The sequence below is a fragment of the Triplophysa dalaica genome, chromosome 17, assembly GCF_015846415.1.
Source record: "Triplophysa dalaica isolate WHDGS20190420 chromosome 17, ASM1584641v1, whole genome shotgun sequence".
NCBI classification, from domain to species: Eukaryota; Metazoa; Chordata; class Actinopteri; order Cypriniformes; family Nemacheilidae; genus Triplophysa; species Triplophysa dalaica.
In genome coordinates, this window is record NC_079558.1 from 8,326,250 (window position 1) to 8,342,822 (window position 16,573).

The 16,573-nt window shown below is 41.7% G+C and overlaps 1 protein-coding gene across 1 annotated transcript; it reads right to left on the reverse strand.

Moving 5' to 3' along the window:
- Window positions 1-212: 212 nt before the first annotated feature.
- polr2a (RNA polymerase II subunit A) lies at window positions 213-14,338 on the reverse strand. The gene is made up of 28 exons (XM_056771180.1): window positions 14,021-14,338; window positions 13,132-13,264; window positions 12,911-13,047; window positions 12,597-12,770; window positions 12,208-12,489; window positions 11,954-12,115; window positions 11,524-11,744; window positions 11,041-11,173; window positions 10,826-10,950; window positions 9,728-9,938; window positions 9,399-9,608; window positions 9,141-9,309; window positions 8,969-9,063; window positions 8,681-8,884; window positions 8,365-8,587; window positions 7,146-7,329; window positions 6,809-6,980; window positions 6,548-6,653; window positions 5,780-5,985; window positions 5,182-5,653; window positions 5,004-5,104; window positions 4,774-4,878; window positions 4,494-4,676; window positions 4,191-4,394; window positions 3,894-4,080; window positions 3,691-3,804; window positions 3,449-3,598; window positions 213-3,341 (listed from the first exon to the last, which is right to left on the reverse strand). Exons 1-28 carry the CDS (start codon window positions 14,105-14,107, stop codon window positions 2,194-2,196), a joined length of 5,898 nt encoding a protein of 1,965 aa, XP_056627158.1. The 5' UTR covers window positions 14,108-14,338; the 3' UTR covers window positions 213-2,193.
- Window positions 14,339-16,573: the final 2,235 nt, after the last annotated feature.

The following is a 16,573-nucleotide window of genomic DNA, read 5'->3' on the forward strand; positions in this document are numbered from 1 at the left end:
TGTCAATAACAAAGGCTTCATTTTTTTTTTTTGTCAGAACTTGTCTGAGGCTTTAACTGAAGAGAACTATTTCCTGTTGAAGTCTAGTAGAGCATGTCGTAGTTTGCCCCATCTCATTCTGGATATGTAGAGCTTGATTTGTGGCTAAATCACAATAGATTCTAATCTCACAAGGCATTAACATGCCTGTTTTAAAAATGAAAAACAACAGGTTTAGTCAAACTTTTATTTTTCCAAGTCAAAAAACAAACAAAACAAATACAGAGAAGTAATCAAATTGATTTCTATACAGTGGCAACTTAATTTAAATTCTCCTTTCCCCATAAACCCCACCCAGTATTTAGTCAAGCTCAAGAAAACCCTGTCTCAACATTATGCCCTCATGCACACAAACACTTGCTCGCTCACTCACTCACACATACATACTGGGAGCCTGGGTGTATAGAGCATTTACTAGACTTGTTTGAAACATACATGAAACCGAAGGCAAACAAGCGCATTAGGAGACATGGTCAAAACTGCTCTCCCTAATGCAATCTAAGGCCTTAAAACTAAACGAAAGCATCAAAAATGATTTTCAGGTCAACAAAACACCTGCCACCATCAATCTGGAACAAAGGTGGACAATGTTTGCGGTTGTTTAAAGCAACGAAGTTATCTAAATGCCACTGCCAGCACCTGGGTCAGCCATGTCAAATCAGTCTCTGGCTCCCTCTACTGTTTAGTGAAAACAATGAGATTAATCAGATTCTGTTCAACAAATTTGGGTTAACAAGTGACCACAAGGTCTAAAGGCGAGATTATGCCAAATATGAAACCGTGCATATTCAAAAGGAACCAATCAAACTGCAATTTAAAAACACTTAATCCAAAGAGCGAGGCTGACCCAGCAAAAGCCAGCACAAGGAAATTGTGTAAAAATGCTTTGCTTGAGTCACACAAGAATAGCATTTGTACTTAAATAACTTTAGTATAGTGATTGCAGTATTAGAAAATTATAAACATGGTCTTAAAGGGGTTAAGTTGAGGACAGTGAAGGATCTGAACCTAGGTGGTTTTAAAACGCTTGCAGCCTAAGCAAAGCAGTAAAAGTCATCACCTAACTTCACACTTAAGATCAAAATTAAATTCACACTCCTCTGGGTACTCAGAGGTACAAGACTGCTGGTTACACATTTTTCCTTTTGTTTGAAATGGTAAATTGCTGGGCAGATGCTGGTGAAGGATATAAGGCTTGCATCTTTTGGGGATGGAGAGATTTGGGAAGAATGGAGTAGAAAGACGATGCTTTAAATCATGCATCCTTTCTTGCCCTCAGATTTCTATAAAAGGGGTAAATCACTACACAACACTTTTACCCATATCATGTGATGGCATACATTACAGACTACATTATTACAAGACATGTTTTAATCTGAACAATGCTCGAGTCACTTTAATCACATTTCAAAACGCCACTTCTTAATAACTCTCCTGTTTCTTTAGAAGTAACATTTTTTATGAGCAAGCTCATTTGACAAAAATCAACATTAACATTTAACAGATGTCAGCTCTGACCTCCACACATGGAGGACACAAAACTGACAACAAGCGCTTATTTACACTGACAAAAGATACGTTTCTGTAAAATGTGAAAGGTCAGTTTTGATCCTTTCTATTTAAGCTATAGAAGTTTTTCAAGGTTTCATTTTGAAACTTTTAGATAATCCACTGTTTTCCATTTAAAGGCTTTTGGCAATACTTCAAGATCTTTGATTTCCTTTACATCCAACACTGAATTAAGGAGAGGGAGACAGAAACGAATGGAAAGAGGAATTTGAATGCTCATTTCCCTCCAAAAACAGTCAGTCTCCTGCATATTTCCACTCATTTTGAGTTACTGCTCAGTAATCTTCCCCCAAATTTGAAACAACAAAAACAATCTACACAAAAGGCAGCCTTGTCCGGCTTTTAGTTCAAACCTATGATGCAATAAACACAAACCACTGAAAAATTGCCTGTTTAGTGAGGCTCTTCAAGAAAAGTCCAAATCCAAAGAAAGAGGGGAAAACAAGACATCACATGTAGGAGCCCATTTTTCTCGGCCTTCCCTGTAAAACACAACTCCTCCAGCTGAGTTGCTTTCCTTCAGTCATTTTCCCAGGGCCAGAGTGCCGATCAGGGAAGTGGAACAAACCCCCGAACCAATCATCTTTAGTTATTTTCCTCATCGCTGTCATCTGGACTGATGGCCGGGCTGTAGGTTGGAGAGGTGGGGCTGTAGCCAGGAGAAGTGGGGCTGTAGGTGGAGCCCTTAGGGCTAGTTGGAGAGTAGGTAGGGGATGTTGGCGAGTATTTTGGAGAAGTTGGAGAATAGGTCGGGGAGGTGGGGGAATATTTGGGGCTGGTTGGGGTGTAGGTGGGAGACGTTGGGGAGTAAGTGGGGGAGGTGGGACTGTACTTGGGTGTGGTTGGGGAGTAGGTTGGAGAGGTGGGGCTGTATTTCGGCGAAGTGGGAGAATACTTCGGGGAAGTGGGGGAATATTTGGGGGATGTCGGGGTGTACTCGGGCGAGCTTGGACTGTAGGAAGGAGACGTGGGGGTGTATTTGGGAGACGTGGGAGAATACGATGGGGAGCTTGGGCTGTAAGAAGGTGAACTTGGGGTGTAGGTGGGAGACTGTGGGGTGAAGCGTGGACTGGAGGGAGAGTAGGACGGGGAGGTGGGTGAGTATGAAGGAGATGTGGGTGAGTAATTTGGGCTGGTCGGTGTGTAATTTGGAGAGGTGGGTGAGTAGGACGGCGAGGTGGGGCTGTACGACGGAGAGGTCGGGGAGTAACTGGGTGATGTGGGCGTGTAATTGGGCGAAGTAGGGCTGTAGCTCGGAGACGTTGGGGAGTAAGACGGAGAGGTTGGAGAGTAGCTGGGAGAGGTAGGCGAGTATGATGGCGAAGTTGGAGAGTAAGATGGAGAGGTTGGAGAATAGGATGGGGATGTTGGGCTGTAGCTGGGGGAGGTTGGACTGTAGCTTGGTGATGTTGGGCTATAGCTGGGAGACGTGGGAGAGTACGATGGCGAGGTTGGAGAGTAAGATGGTGAAGTTGGGGAATAAGAGGGCGAGGTTGGAGAGTAGCTCGGAGACGTTGGCGAATAAGACGGGGATGTGGGGGAGTAAGAAGGTGACGTGGGAGAGTAGGACGGAGATGTGGGGCTGTAGTTCGGGCTTGTGGGAGAGTATGATGGAGACGTCGGAGAGTATGACGGCGAGGTTGGTGAGTAGCCAGGGCTCTGTGGGGTGTAACCCCCTGGAGAACGAGGCTCGTATGCAGGAGAAGTTGGAGAGTAGTTGGGAGACAAGGCTCCTGAAAAGGGTGAAAGAAATCATTGATTACTAGCATGTTCAGTTCGGAACCTCCATGTGCAACTACACAAACATCAACCAATTTGACAAACAGAACAATTAAATAACCTGGTGAGGGGATGTAAGGACTGGCCGGTCCAGGTGACCCAGGAGAGCCAGGAGTAGGTGACCAGGCTGGGGAGTATCCAGGAGAAAAACCACTGGCATCAGATGCAGCACTAGGAGAGAAGCCTGCTGCACCAGGTGTCATTCCACTTCCTGTTAAGATGAAAGCAATAATCCATTAAAAATGCATAAGCACTGCAAAAAATGAATAAAGCAAAACATAACATCAAAACATTATAACTTACCAACACTGGGTGACCAAGCACCATATGCAGGAGTGGCTCCTGTGTTCCAGGGAGTCATGGCTGGAGACATGCCACTCATAGGGCTGGGGGCGGAGCCAAAGAACATACCCGTGGCTAGCAGGAAGCAAACATTATAAGGTTACTCGTGGTGAAGCAGGCAACCATACGCTTCAATTAAGACCTAAAGGTCTCGTTTCACTTACGTCCAGCAACACTGATACCAGGGATGTTGGTAGGGATCTCCATGCCATACTTGCACTTCTCAGCATCCAACAACAGGTCAAAGCAGCCAGTGCCTGCAGGAGCAAGCTGTCCCAGCATGATGTTCTCAGATACTCCTTTCATTGGGTCACTTTCACCATGAGATGAAGCTTCCATCAAAACGTCCACCTGCATATGAAGAAAGATTATGCTTTATCTGTATAAACAGTTTTCAAGTGTCAAGTACAATTTCATTTACTCCGGTTAGTTATCTGAAAAGTAATTTTTTATGTTCTCACCGTCTCTTCAAATGAGCACTTCATTAGTGGTCCGGTGTCCTGTCTGTTGATGCCATGACGAGTAATGGCCATAAGATGCCCCCTGCAGGTCATTGTGTCACACAGCAAGGCCAGATGGCGGTAGTTGACGTAAGAACCATCGAAAGAGATGACATGATACAACTCTCTCTCCAGAGCCTTACGCACTGCTTCAATACCAAGGACCTACAGGCGAAAAAAATACATTCTGTTATTTGTTTTCCGTTTCTAAACTTCACCCTTCTACAGCTTACAGGTGTAATTATGGCGAGAGTAAATTCTTACAGTGAAAATCTCCACAATGTCATTGGAGGTGGTCCTGACAGGATCCACATCCTTCTCACTGAGGACCCTCATGAGGCTCACACCATCAGTTTCCAAAATCCACTCCTGGAGAGCCTTAAACTCTCCATCCTCTGTGATGATGATTTTCTTCTTGTTGTCCGTCTGTGGAAGATGCATGTATACCTGCAGGGACACAAAATGGAGAAAACTCATTAAGTGTAAAATGTCCCTTAAACTGTGGGTTTTGGGTACTTTTTTATACTGTAATAACAGAAATTACCTTGCTGATCTGCTCAATCCCTTGCAAAGTCATGTCCGTCAGCATGTTGGATTCAATACAGCGAAGGAAGACATCGTCATCCATCTTATCCACCACCTCCTCATCCTGAGCACAATACCAGACACTTATTACAGACTGCTTTACCTTTATATTAAACTATGAAGCATTATACTGCAGTCATGTATGAGTATATAAATAAAACAAATGCATTTGTAGAACTTAATATTGACCTCTTGGAATTTGTTTTCATCGCTATTCATGATTCGAATTCGCAGCACCAGTTTCTCCGCATTGTCATCATTGAAGATGCAGTTCAGGTCATCACCAAAACCTAGAACAAAGACAGGGATTAGCGTCAGGTCACACTTAGCTGGCCATATATAGATCACGTCAATTTCTTTTGCTCACCTGCATTGATCTTCTCAGCGATCTGCTCCATAGTGAGCTTACGGTCAGTCATGTGTTTGCGGTCAAGTTCAATGCGCAGCAACCAGGGTGAAATGCGGGTCACGTCAAAGTCGGGCATCTCATAGTACACGTTCACCCACTCCTGATCCTCTGTCACAACAGTGTTCTGAGGATTGGGGTCGTAATAAATGGCTGTGTTGGCAGTGACCTTGCGCAGGGTTGTGTGCTCCAGACGACACAGGATATCTTTTGCCCTCTCTGCATCACGGGCCGCTTGGCCCAGGAGAAACACTGTCAGAGAGGGTGTCTTGGGACGCTTGGAGATGTTGATCAGCTCTTTGAGACGAGGCACACCGAGAGTGACGTTTTTGGCAGACACGCCGGCATAATGGAATGTGTTCAGGGTCATCTGAGTGGCAGGCTCTCCCAAGGACTGAGCAGCCAGGGCACCCACCATCTCACCGGGGTGAGCCTGAGGAACAAAATGTCAACATGAATGCCCTAGACAGATCGTAGAATGAACGAGAAAAATTTCTTAACGGCTAAAGACAAACAGAAAGCTTTGTCAAGGCAGACCAACAACTGCACTCCAACTTACGATAGATTGGTTAAATTTGGTCTCAATTTCTCCCAGCAGCCAATCGAAGGCCTCTGTGCTAAGACGGAACTCATCGGTCATTCTCTTAGAACAGAGGGTGGAGCGCAGGTGGATATTAAAGAGTAGAGTGGCATTCTCCTGGGCTTGCCTGCTTAACATGTCTTCACCATTCACGATGACAAGCTTCTTACTCAGCTCCTTAACTCCTACACAAATGAAGAAGGAAATATCATTACACTTCTTATAAGATAACATGTTTGTGTAATATTTTATTACGGTATAAGAATCAGTATATCTTTATACTCCACTTATGACAGCAGCCTCATAAGAGGTTTCTTTTGACATGAAACAGATCACCTCATAATAAAACAGTGACGCTCCAGCCATAACAATAGCCTTTAATTCACATTTTCATTTTTGGGTGAACTATCCTTTCAAATTAGTCACAAGAAACTACAGACTACTTCGTTGCCATTGCAAAACTGTGCGCACAAGTTTGCATGTCATGTTTAAAGACGTTGCTCCAAAGATGCAGAACTGGTCTTTCTAATCAGCTTGCCCTCTGCCTTAAGACAGTGAAAGCTAAAGGAATCAGTCGTCAGCAGGCTATATTTAGCAAACACAAGCAAGGAGTCTTTATTTGGCAGGTAGACTCAATCACTAACAATCCTAGGACTGTTAAAGCGTGTATAAACTTCACAGAAATTGTGATTCCTATCCAGGCTCATTGCTAACGTTTTAAAAATCACATCCAAATTGTTCACCCACCATCCACAACTCGAACAGGGTTTAGGTCAGTTGGTGTTCGAGGATTGATGCGGAAAATCTTCTGAGCGTTCCAAATCATTCTAGCGAGATTGCAAGGCAATACCACCTACAGGAAACATGGTATTTTTCATTAGGACCAGCAAGTCTGACAGGCATGAATACCGTTTTTGCACATAACAATGTGAATATTGCTGATCTCAACCACAGACCATGATAGATGGTACGATGCATAAAAACAATCTAACAGCTCAAGGGTCAGACCTTGCTGTCTCCTGTGGGGAAAATGGCCCTCAGGATCTCTCGGTCTTCCTTCATCTTCTCAAACTCCCTTTCTAGTGCACTCTGGACGTGAGCATTGGTCATCACGTCTTTCACCACATCCTCCTGCAGAGTGCGACGGAGAGCTCGATCATTGCTGCATTCAAACCTGAACCTGTGTGATTAAAGATGAAGAGGTGAAAGTTAAATCATTGACTTCATTCAATTTGTTCTGGGTCTAACAGATATTATACATTGTGTTCAATGAATGTTGGTCATTTGTTTGGTTACGTAGTTCACAAACCATTTTGGACTGACATGTTATAAAATATAGACTTACTTCTTCTCAAATGCTTTGTTGGATGGCTTTAGGGTGGCCATATTTTGGAACTCCACAGACTCTCCTGCCAGCCCATCCTCTCCATATCTTAGCTGGACAACCTGGTTTATGGAGTTTCTGACTGTAGCATCATACTTGACCATCACAGACTCCATAGACTTGATCAGACGACGCTGAATGTAACCTGAAGAGAAAAGTAACTCACAAGTCTTGAAATTGATAGTGTTATTTAAGATTTATTTTTAAAGACACATCTGGCCGGGAAACCAGAAACTGCTATGTACAACTTTGAACGTTTAACTTTGGCCCCCATAGGTTGTATGCACATGACGTCACTGCACCGCACAAGTACCGATGGAGGGCAAGAAGTGATTTTCTCTATAGGAATTCACTTTAACAAACTTAAATACCTGTGTTTTGCGTCTTTTTTGACCGTTCAAAACGATTAAACCATGAGAGGTGTTTCAAAAGTAGACGTTCATGAAGAGGTAAAATGCGAGTATTGACTTAGAAACCGAGACAAAAGAGGCTTGTAAACCTGAATCTGCGGTTGGGATGAGCCAAGCCGGGTGACTTTCTAAAACGCTTAACGAGGTTTAACGTACCTAAACAACGATCAGGTGAGCACAAATGTACTGCTAAGGAAACCTTGTTATGGCACTGCAAAGATCGAATCCTGATAAACCGGATAGTGATAAATCTCCCTCATTATAACAAAACCGCTTAACGTGCCAAAACAATGACCAGTTTTCCATTAAATTTCTATTAAACCTTAATTTCTATAAACACTAGCTACTGTTACAAGAACAAGCACTTCTAACAGCAATATGAATAGTCTCTCGTTAAGCATGTTACTCAAAGTTCATTATAAAAAAACATAACGTGGCTCAAGGCAGTGACAAACATGATAATAGAAAAGTTTTATGTTCTCAGTTTATGTTTGATATCAGTGATAAACAAATGTATTTATTTTGGTTTTCCGTGGTTGTCATTTTGGTAAATTAAGTTGTTTCCTTATAATTGACTTCTATGGGGAAGAAAATCTTAATGCAAGATTTTTCACTTTCTCCACTTAAGGGCTTGTTCTTTTAACGGAAGCTAGTATTTTTAAACAAGTGAGGTTTGACAGCAATATGGGCATACATGGTAATCAAACACAGATGCGCGCCATAAAACCATGTGACTTCACACAACCTATTAGCATCTGGGGGGTTATTACCTGTCTCAGCAGTTTTGACAGCTGTGTCGATCAAACCCTCTCTGCCACCCATGGCATGAAAGAAGAACTCTGTTGGTGTGAGACCGGCCAAATAGGAGTTCTCCACGAAGCCTCTACTCTCTGGTCCGTAGTCATCTTTGATGAAGTGAGGCAAAGTGCGATGCTTGAAACCAAAAGGGATTCGCTTACCCTCAACGTTCTGCTGCCCCACCACAGCAATAACCTACATGAATGAACAACAGCGAATATAAAGAATGCATCAAACTTCACCGATTCAGTCTCAAGGTACAATTAATCCACATAGGAAACAACTCACCTGTGAAATGTTAATTTTCGACCCTTTGGAACCAGCAACCACCATGGATTTGAAATTGTTGTACTCTGACAGCGATTTCTGGGCAGAGGATCCAGTTTTGTCACGAGCATCGTTCAGAATGCGGTTGACCTGGTTCTCAAAGGTCTGTCTCAGAGTGTTACCTGGAGTGGGCTCCAGCTCATTATTGTGGGCTTTCTCAATAACCTACATAAAGTAAACAAGGATGAATTTCAGTAGTGAACATTTGCTGAAAAGAACATGACATTCAGTAACACCACAATGTCTCACCTCTATGACATCTTGTTTGGCTTTCTTGATAGTGTTTTGAATGTCCTGATACGTCGCCTTATCAGCAATGGAATCTCCAATACCGATAGAGTGACCTGAGGGGAGAAAGTTAATAAGTACAAAGAAACACACAGAAGCATCAGACGAATTTAAAAATATTTATTTCTTCTACCTTCAATGAGAAGCCAGTTGTTGACAACAGTCTGGATGTTGGAATAGAAAAGTCTTGTGATGTCGTGGCCCATCTCAAGGTATGAGATATGGACCAGCGAGCCGGCTGAAGTTCCCAGAGACTTCTTGCACAGGATCCCCATGATCAGCTCCCCGTTCTCCACAATAACCTGCAAAATCCATCAAATAAAAATAAAATCACATTTTTGTTCAACTTGCTTATAAAAGTCTCAGCCATGTTGGTGATGCGCTACTGCACCTTGGTGTCTCCAGGGGAGATGTGTTTATAAGGGCCACTGTCCTCTTCATCGGGGTGAGTGCTGTGTGTGCGTATGGCATTAATGTGTCCAGGAATGATCAGGCTGAATATCTGTTTGCCCGTCCAGAGAGGACGAGGCTTCAAGATTGCTGGCTGTGGCATTTTACCATCCCATGTGGAGAGAAACATCAGAAGGTTCATCACCTCACCCTGAAACAAAGCAAACAAGTACAGTGACTTTTAAATCATCAAGTTTTAAAATATCAAACCAATACTTTTTTGGAAAATTGCTTAAATATTTAAAGACAAAACTAGCTTTGTAAACATACCCTTTCTAAGAACACATCTCTTTTTGTGAACTTGCGCACAGCTGTGAGTGTGTCCTGCACGATTCCCATGACGGGTCGGTTAGACTGTGGTGTGACAATCATACGAGGCACCATGGCCAGTTCCTGGATCTCAGCTCGAGTCTCCAGAGACTGCGGCAAGTGCAAGTTCATCTCATCACCATCAAAGTCAGCATTGTATGGGGTGGTCACACTAAAAATGTAAGAAGAATTTTTTACATCTTTGTCATCCACAAAGGTCAAAAATCAAAGATACACCAGACAAGAATTATAGCGATATTTCTGAGGCAATACAAACTTTCCCCATGTTTTACTCACCCTCAAGGCATCCTGACTGAATACGACTTCAAGAATAATGTAGTCGGAGTTATACTACCACGTATCATTTTTCTCAAGCAGTAGAAGGGGGCGCAAATTTTTGTTGCTCCAGATCATGCATCAATCGATCAAAGAACTGCTTGACACGCCTTTGTGGTCTTAAAGATCTTCTGAAGCATTTGTTAAAGAGAAGTATCCATATTGACAGCGCTATTAATGTCTAGCCTCTGTTATACCTCGGCTGCGCGTTAACCAGAGGTTTGTTTTACCGGAAAATGACAGTTACGAAAGCTACCGCAAAGCGGCAGTATCCTGTTGGATGAAAAACTAAAAATGCCACACACATAGGTGTTTATATACAGTATGTCTGTGACGACAGGCCTCCGTCATTTGCCAGAAAAATAAGCCTCTTTCACAAGCAGCCGAGGGATAATAAAAGTTAGACATTAACGTCAACAGCGCTCTCGGATATATATGGATATTTCTCTTAAACAAACGCAATAATTAGCTTCAGAAGACTGGGGCATGTTGAGCCGTTCTTTGATGGACAGATTAACTTTTTGGAGCTTCAAAATATTTCATTATACCGCTTGGAAGAAAGATTATACGAGGTATTATAACTCCAACTGCATTATTCTTCTAGAAGAAAATAATATTCAGTTAGGATACCTTGAGGGTGAGTAAAACATGCTTAAATTAGTTTTTGACTCTGAAATATCCCTTTAAGCTTGACAACACAAGTGTAACTGACGTACACCCTACCTAAGGTTCATTCGAAATGTAGACCAAGGCAAGATTCGCACTCTGTGTCCCATCATAGACATTTTGTGCAGCGTTGGCTGTCTGTTGAATACAATAATGTCCCCATCACACATGTGCCGCTCAACCTGGAAAGAAACAAAGGGTTTTATACACCATGCTCAACATGGGTAGAAATTCCCAATTTCAGAGTTTCTGGTAACAAAGTCAAAACTAACTTTGTATCCTATCTGAAGGTGAAGATCACTTGGTTTAGGGTGGAATCGCAGGTCGATTCTGTCACCATTATCACGGATGATATATTTTGCTCCAGGGTACTGGCTGTTACCTCTCCTGACAAGTTCTTGAAGTCTGCACAGTTAAAGGGGGAAAAGGAGACATGTATACAAAGACTAAAAAAAGAACTACAAGTGAAAGGTAACTTGGTAAAGCACACGCCGAACAAGCTAACAGAACCCAAATAAATTTTGCGTTTTGCATAACACCAAAAAGAAAAAACATTTTGATTTAACTTATGCTCTTTGCTTGACCCTAAAGTCAATTTAAGACTCATCTGTATAATCTCATACATCAAAACTACATTTTGAGAGACTAATAATTTAGCAAACCTTAACTATAGCATGCAGACACAGAAAATAAATTACAATGTATGAGGAGTGTATCTAAATTGACCACAAGATCTAAATTTGTTAACACATTACCTGTCAATGTTAAAGGGTGTGACGATCTCTGGGAAGGTCATGTTGGCAGCTATGGAGCGGGGAACTCCCACCTGGTCAATCTGCAGGTTGGGGTCGGGTGTGATGACAGTTCGGGCAGAGAAGTCCACACGCTTGCCCATCAGATTACCTCGGACACGTCCTTCCTTACCCTTAAGCCTCTGCTTCAAGGATTTCAGTGGGCGTCCTGACTTTTGCATGGCCTACAAATAAAGCATATGGGGGCAAAGTCTAGATAAAGTGTTTAAACTACAGTATGTGAAACACATGTGAAGCATCGTCTTCTACCATCTTTAACATCACATAAAAAAAAAAAGACAGGGACATCCTTTGATATATAATTTTGAGACGCGAACAAATGCATGAATCGAGTCAACAGCAAAAGTTTTAAATGATGGTGTGCTGAACTTACTCTTGGTAGACCAGGAAGTTCATTGTCAATCATGGTGGCCACATGAAACTGAAGCAGCTTGACATCCTCTGCTATAACATGAGCTGCGGCTCCACTCTGTTCATTTCGCCTTAGCTGGTTATTGATTTTCACAATGTCAGCCAACTTATGTGTCAAGTCATCCTAAAAGCAAAGGGAATATAAATTAAACCATAAAAACAACAGCAATCAGTACTAACCTTTGCAACACATTTGTAATGCTAAGAAATGCTAACCTGGTTTCTAGCAGAACCTTGCATCACCACAGCCGGTCTCACTGCAAGAGGCGGCACAGGCAAAACAGTGACAATCAACCACTCCGGTCGAGCGTATTTGGGGTCCATGCCCAAGATCACATCCTCCTCATCTGAAATGCGTTTGAAGATCTCGTGCACGCGTTCAGGGCTGAGGAGAATCTTCTTCTCTTGAGAGTCCTCATTTACATGCTTCCACTCAGCAAACAGCTCCAGGCCAGAGCGACGGATACGTGGCTGATACCTGCCACAGCCTCCGTGACCCTTGAGATATGAAAACTCAGTCAGGTAAACATCAACAAAAACTTTTAAAATTTCTGTTGCTCTGAACGTAATGAGAACATGTAAAATGGGCAAGCGCATGTCTGCACCTTCTCTTTGGAAATGTCTTCTTCAGTCTCCTGTTGCTCCACTCCAAACTTGTTGTCCATCTCCTCTCCACCCTCACAAATGTTTTTGCCTTTACAGAGGTCATAGACGTGGGTCAAACGCTTTCTTGGCTGCCCCTTTGACTTGGTCAGAATGTCTTTGATTTTTGGATTGTTCTGTAGAAAAAAAAATGCAATTAGCTTGATATAAAGATTTGGGTCAATGCAAAGACATCAGTTACAAAAAAAATGCAACTGGATTTGAAAAAAGACAAGAAAGTGAGAAGATAAGATCGGTCATGGAGAATACTACATACCGAATCCACAAGCAGCTTAGAACAGAAGAAACAGACACAGCGGAGGACCTTCATAATTTTTGTAATGAAGCCAACATGAAAGACTGGCTTAGCCAGCTCAATGTGACCAAAATGACCAGGGCATTCAGTCATGTTACCTAAATGGTAAGAATTTAAAGAGTAGTTAAATTATAAAATTGCTTTCACATCAAATGCATAAACAAAACAAACCCAGAACATACCTGCACACGTCTGGCATCTGCCTGATCTTTCAATTACCCCTTGTCGAGGGTCCATGAGTCCACCCAGTTTTGGGCGTCCTCCTTCCGTGGTCTCGGGGTATTTGATACCCCCTTCAGTAACGGACATCCGTTTCTGAAAAATAAGATTAGAAAAATAAGTTTTACACAGATATACAAGGCCATCAAAAGCAGAAATGAATTTGCCACAGGTTAGGTGTGTACAAAGTTTCTTTGACTATATGAACATTTCCATAGAAACAAAATTTCAATACATCACGATCAAAATAAACCGTTTATTGAACTCATCCTCAATGATAAATAATAAAACCACTGAATGAAAACTGTAGCTACAGTTTTCTCAAGAAAAACATAACAGCCCTGAAAGACTTTTTTTGTTTCGTGTTTATTGCAATACTTTTCTTCCCCAAACAAAACTGCATTTCAGGAAACATAAAAGTGAATGCACGTGACCTCTTTAAAATGAACAAAAGCATGCATATAAAATGTGTAAATTTATTGTCAACAAGGGAAACAGGGAACAATGTGGAAACTTGGGAGTAACTTCGAGTAAGCCATGTGGCTCCAAAATAGTAAAGAGTACACAAACAACAAATATTACTACAAATCTATATTAAAGAAGTACAAACAATACTTCTAAAGTCTGACGGTTAACTGTTAAAGTTTAATTTTGTGTAGTGCTCTACTTTCTAACACATGTTCGTACTAGAAGCATTGGCTAGCCGGCTAGCTATGCTAGCTAAACACAGTCTCACATAAGACAGTTTATGTTATTCTCCGCATTTAATAGGATTTTAGCACGATGAGGATTGAGTAACACAATAATACTCAAAGAATGAAGAGAATACCCCCTCCCAAGTGCGAAACCTACAATTTCATCAGGGCTGAGGACGCCGAATTGCACTCTCTTGATGAGGCGCAATGGGCATGCGCTGTCGCTTGAAGGCGGTCCGTGCATCCTGTCTATTCAAAGAGACGCGTCCTCCCCCGGCACGCCGCTTTGTAAGAAGGAACACCTCTGAAACGCCACCAAGACTCTCCTGGCACCCAATGGTGACCGGAACACGTCCGATGGCGGTTTCCCAGTGACAACCGTGTCTTGCTACTCAATGTGCTTTCAAATTGATGTTTATAAACTAACTATTGTAGCTACCGGCAAGCCCCTTCCCTTTCCCAGATCTACACTCCGGTGCGCTCTAAGCGCATCTGAGAGAAAACGGCTCTCACACATCTTTATATAGACTGTATGGTTTGCTACAGGTTTACACAGTCCACTTGGCAGGGGCTGAACAGTCAGAAGGCGGGTTACGCATAGCAGTTTCTGAGTGTTTATTGGCTGCGAGACTGCAGTTCATGAATCATTTAGTGAATTTGACTCGGAACCAATGAGCTTGTGCGCTGTTGAGGCCTGCCAATCACACGCACCTTAGGGCTGGACATAACGTACGTAGAGATTCAATAGGTCCATATAAACTAGGGGAGGAGCTTTCGATGCTCGATGTGTGAATATTAGATAAGATTCAGGTTTCTGGAACATTATTCGTCAAACGTTTTGTTAATATACATGAGAAGAGAGCAATTGGCCAATCGCAACAAACGTTTGATGGCGGTAGACTAACATTAGTACCGCCCGCCTTCTTCCCGAGCGTCGCCGATTTTACCCGAGTGGTATTTTTCACCCTCCTAGCAAAAATAAAAAAAACCGTGCTGTTCCGTCCGTCTCGCTCTGGATCAGCTGAGAGTGTCGGAAAAGAAGCTCGTGCGAAAGGCCTACACCTCCCATCATGGATTAGCATATGCATTTTTTCCTTAAAATATGATTTTTATATGATTCAAATTATTAAGTTGCTTTTCTTTTCTACAATTGTTGAATTCTATCTAATTAGTTATTTAGATTTTCTTTGCTTTGTTTGTGTTCAACGGGAAAATGCGGGAATCCTCGAGGTCGAGTAAAAGCAAAGGCTGGACGACAGGCGCTTTTTTCGGTATGCTCATTTGGACAGTCCGCTGAAAGCCTGGGGCTTTGGACAATTTATTTTTTATTGAAATACATTACTGAAATTGTGCTGTTTCAAACAGTTGATGTTTATTAAGCGATAGTGAAAATTCAGTTGCTGCACGTTAATTACAGAATAAACAACATAATTGTACATTTTAGGCCACGTTGCTATTCAATAAAACGGTGGCTTAACATTACGTCTTAATTTGATTTGATATAAACCGAATAGCAATGGTGTGAATATCGTGTTTTCTATTTAACAAACTAATATAACTATAATTTAAGCAGTTGTATAGAAAAGTATGTATCAGAAGAGATATTAGTACTGTAACAAGTTACCTAGCGACCGTGGCGCGTTTATGCTAACTTATTAGCCGCCATCCTTTGTGGAATGGGGACATAAACGTTCGGTGCATAGCCATTTTCTCTCAATTTTCTTTAATGTGTTGGTCAAATGTTTACATGTTAGTGTTGTAGTATATTTGTATAATATATTATATAAATACATACACGGTTTAAGAACCAACATAGTTTTGCTACCTAGCCAGTGAGTTAAATTGGTTAATTCTCTTAAAAATGCCTTTAACGTACACCAACAGGTTAAATTTGTTTGATTTCAGTTTGATTAGCGTCTTGAAATGTGCTTCACTTTTAAATGTTACTCACACATTGAACGTTTCTGCTTTATCTGTTACGTGTTCATTTAGAAAATACGTAGTTAATTCGACAAACAATCATGTCTGTTGTTAATTTAACTTCAGATGATGTTGTATTGAACTTTGTCTTATGTTTTTGTCTTATTGATGTACAGAGGTTGTTTATCTGAGCATGTGTTAAGTTAGCCCCTTTAGCATCGATGTTGAATGGTTGTGTATGTAACTAGATATTTGTTTAAAATATGGAAGTTCTTTGGCTTTAAGATCGGACATGAAACAAATGAACGTAGCACGTCGGTAGTAGCGCTACTTTTGCCCGCTCGGCTCGTGTATCAAGTCTATTCATTTCATTCCCTAAATATCATATTTAAAACGTGTTAAGAGGATGTTGACATAAACCACCCCTTTATTATGACTACATGTAACTTATTTGTTAAAGTGTTGTGTTTGGAAAGCGTTTAATCTAGTTTCAGTGCCACATTTACTGTCAAAAACGTCATTATTCTTGAGGGGAATGTCAAGTGTTGCCTTCGATACATCGTAATTAACCTCTTCAAGTTACTTTTATAAGCAAACGTTATCGTAATATCCTTAAAGTGTTTGTTCTTAACACATTATGGTAACGCATCATAGATGGACACTTTTATAAATACTAGTAACGTTAATCTCAAATATGGCGGGTACAGTAAGTGAACAAACATGGAGTCTGGTAGCTGTGCAATTGGGCGGGTTTACAGGGCAGAAAGGAAAGCGGAGTTGCGTAACTCCA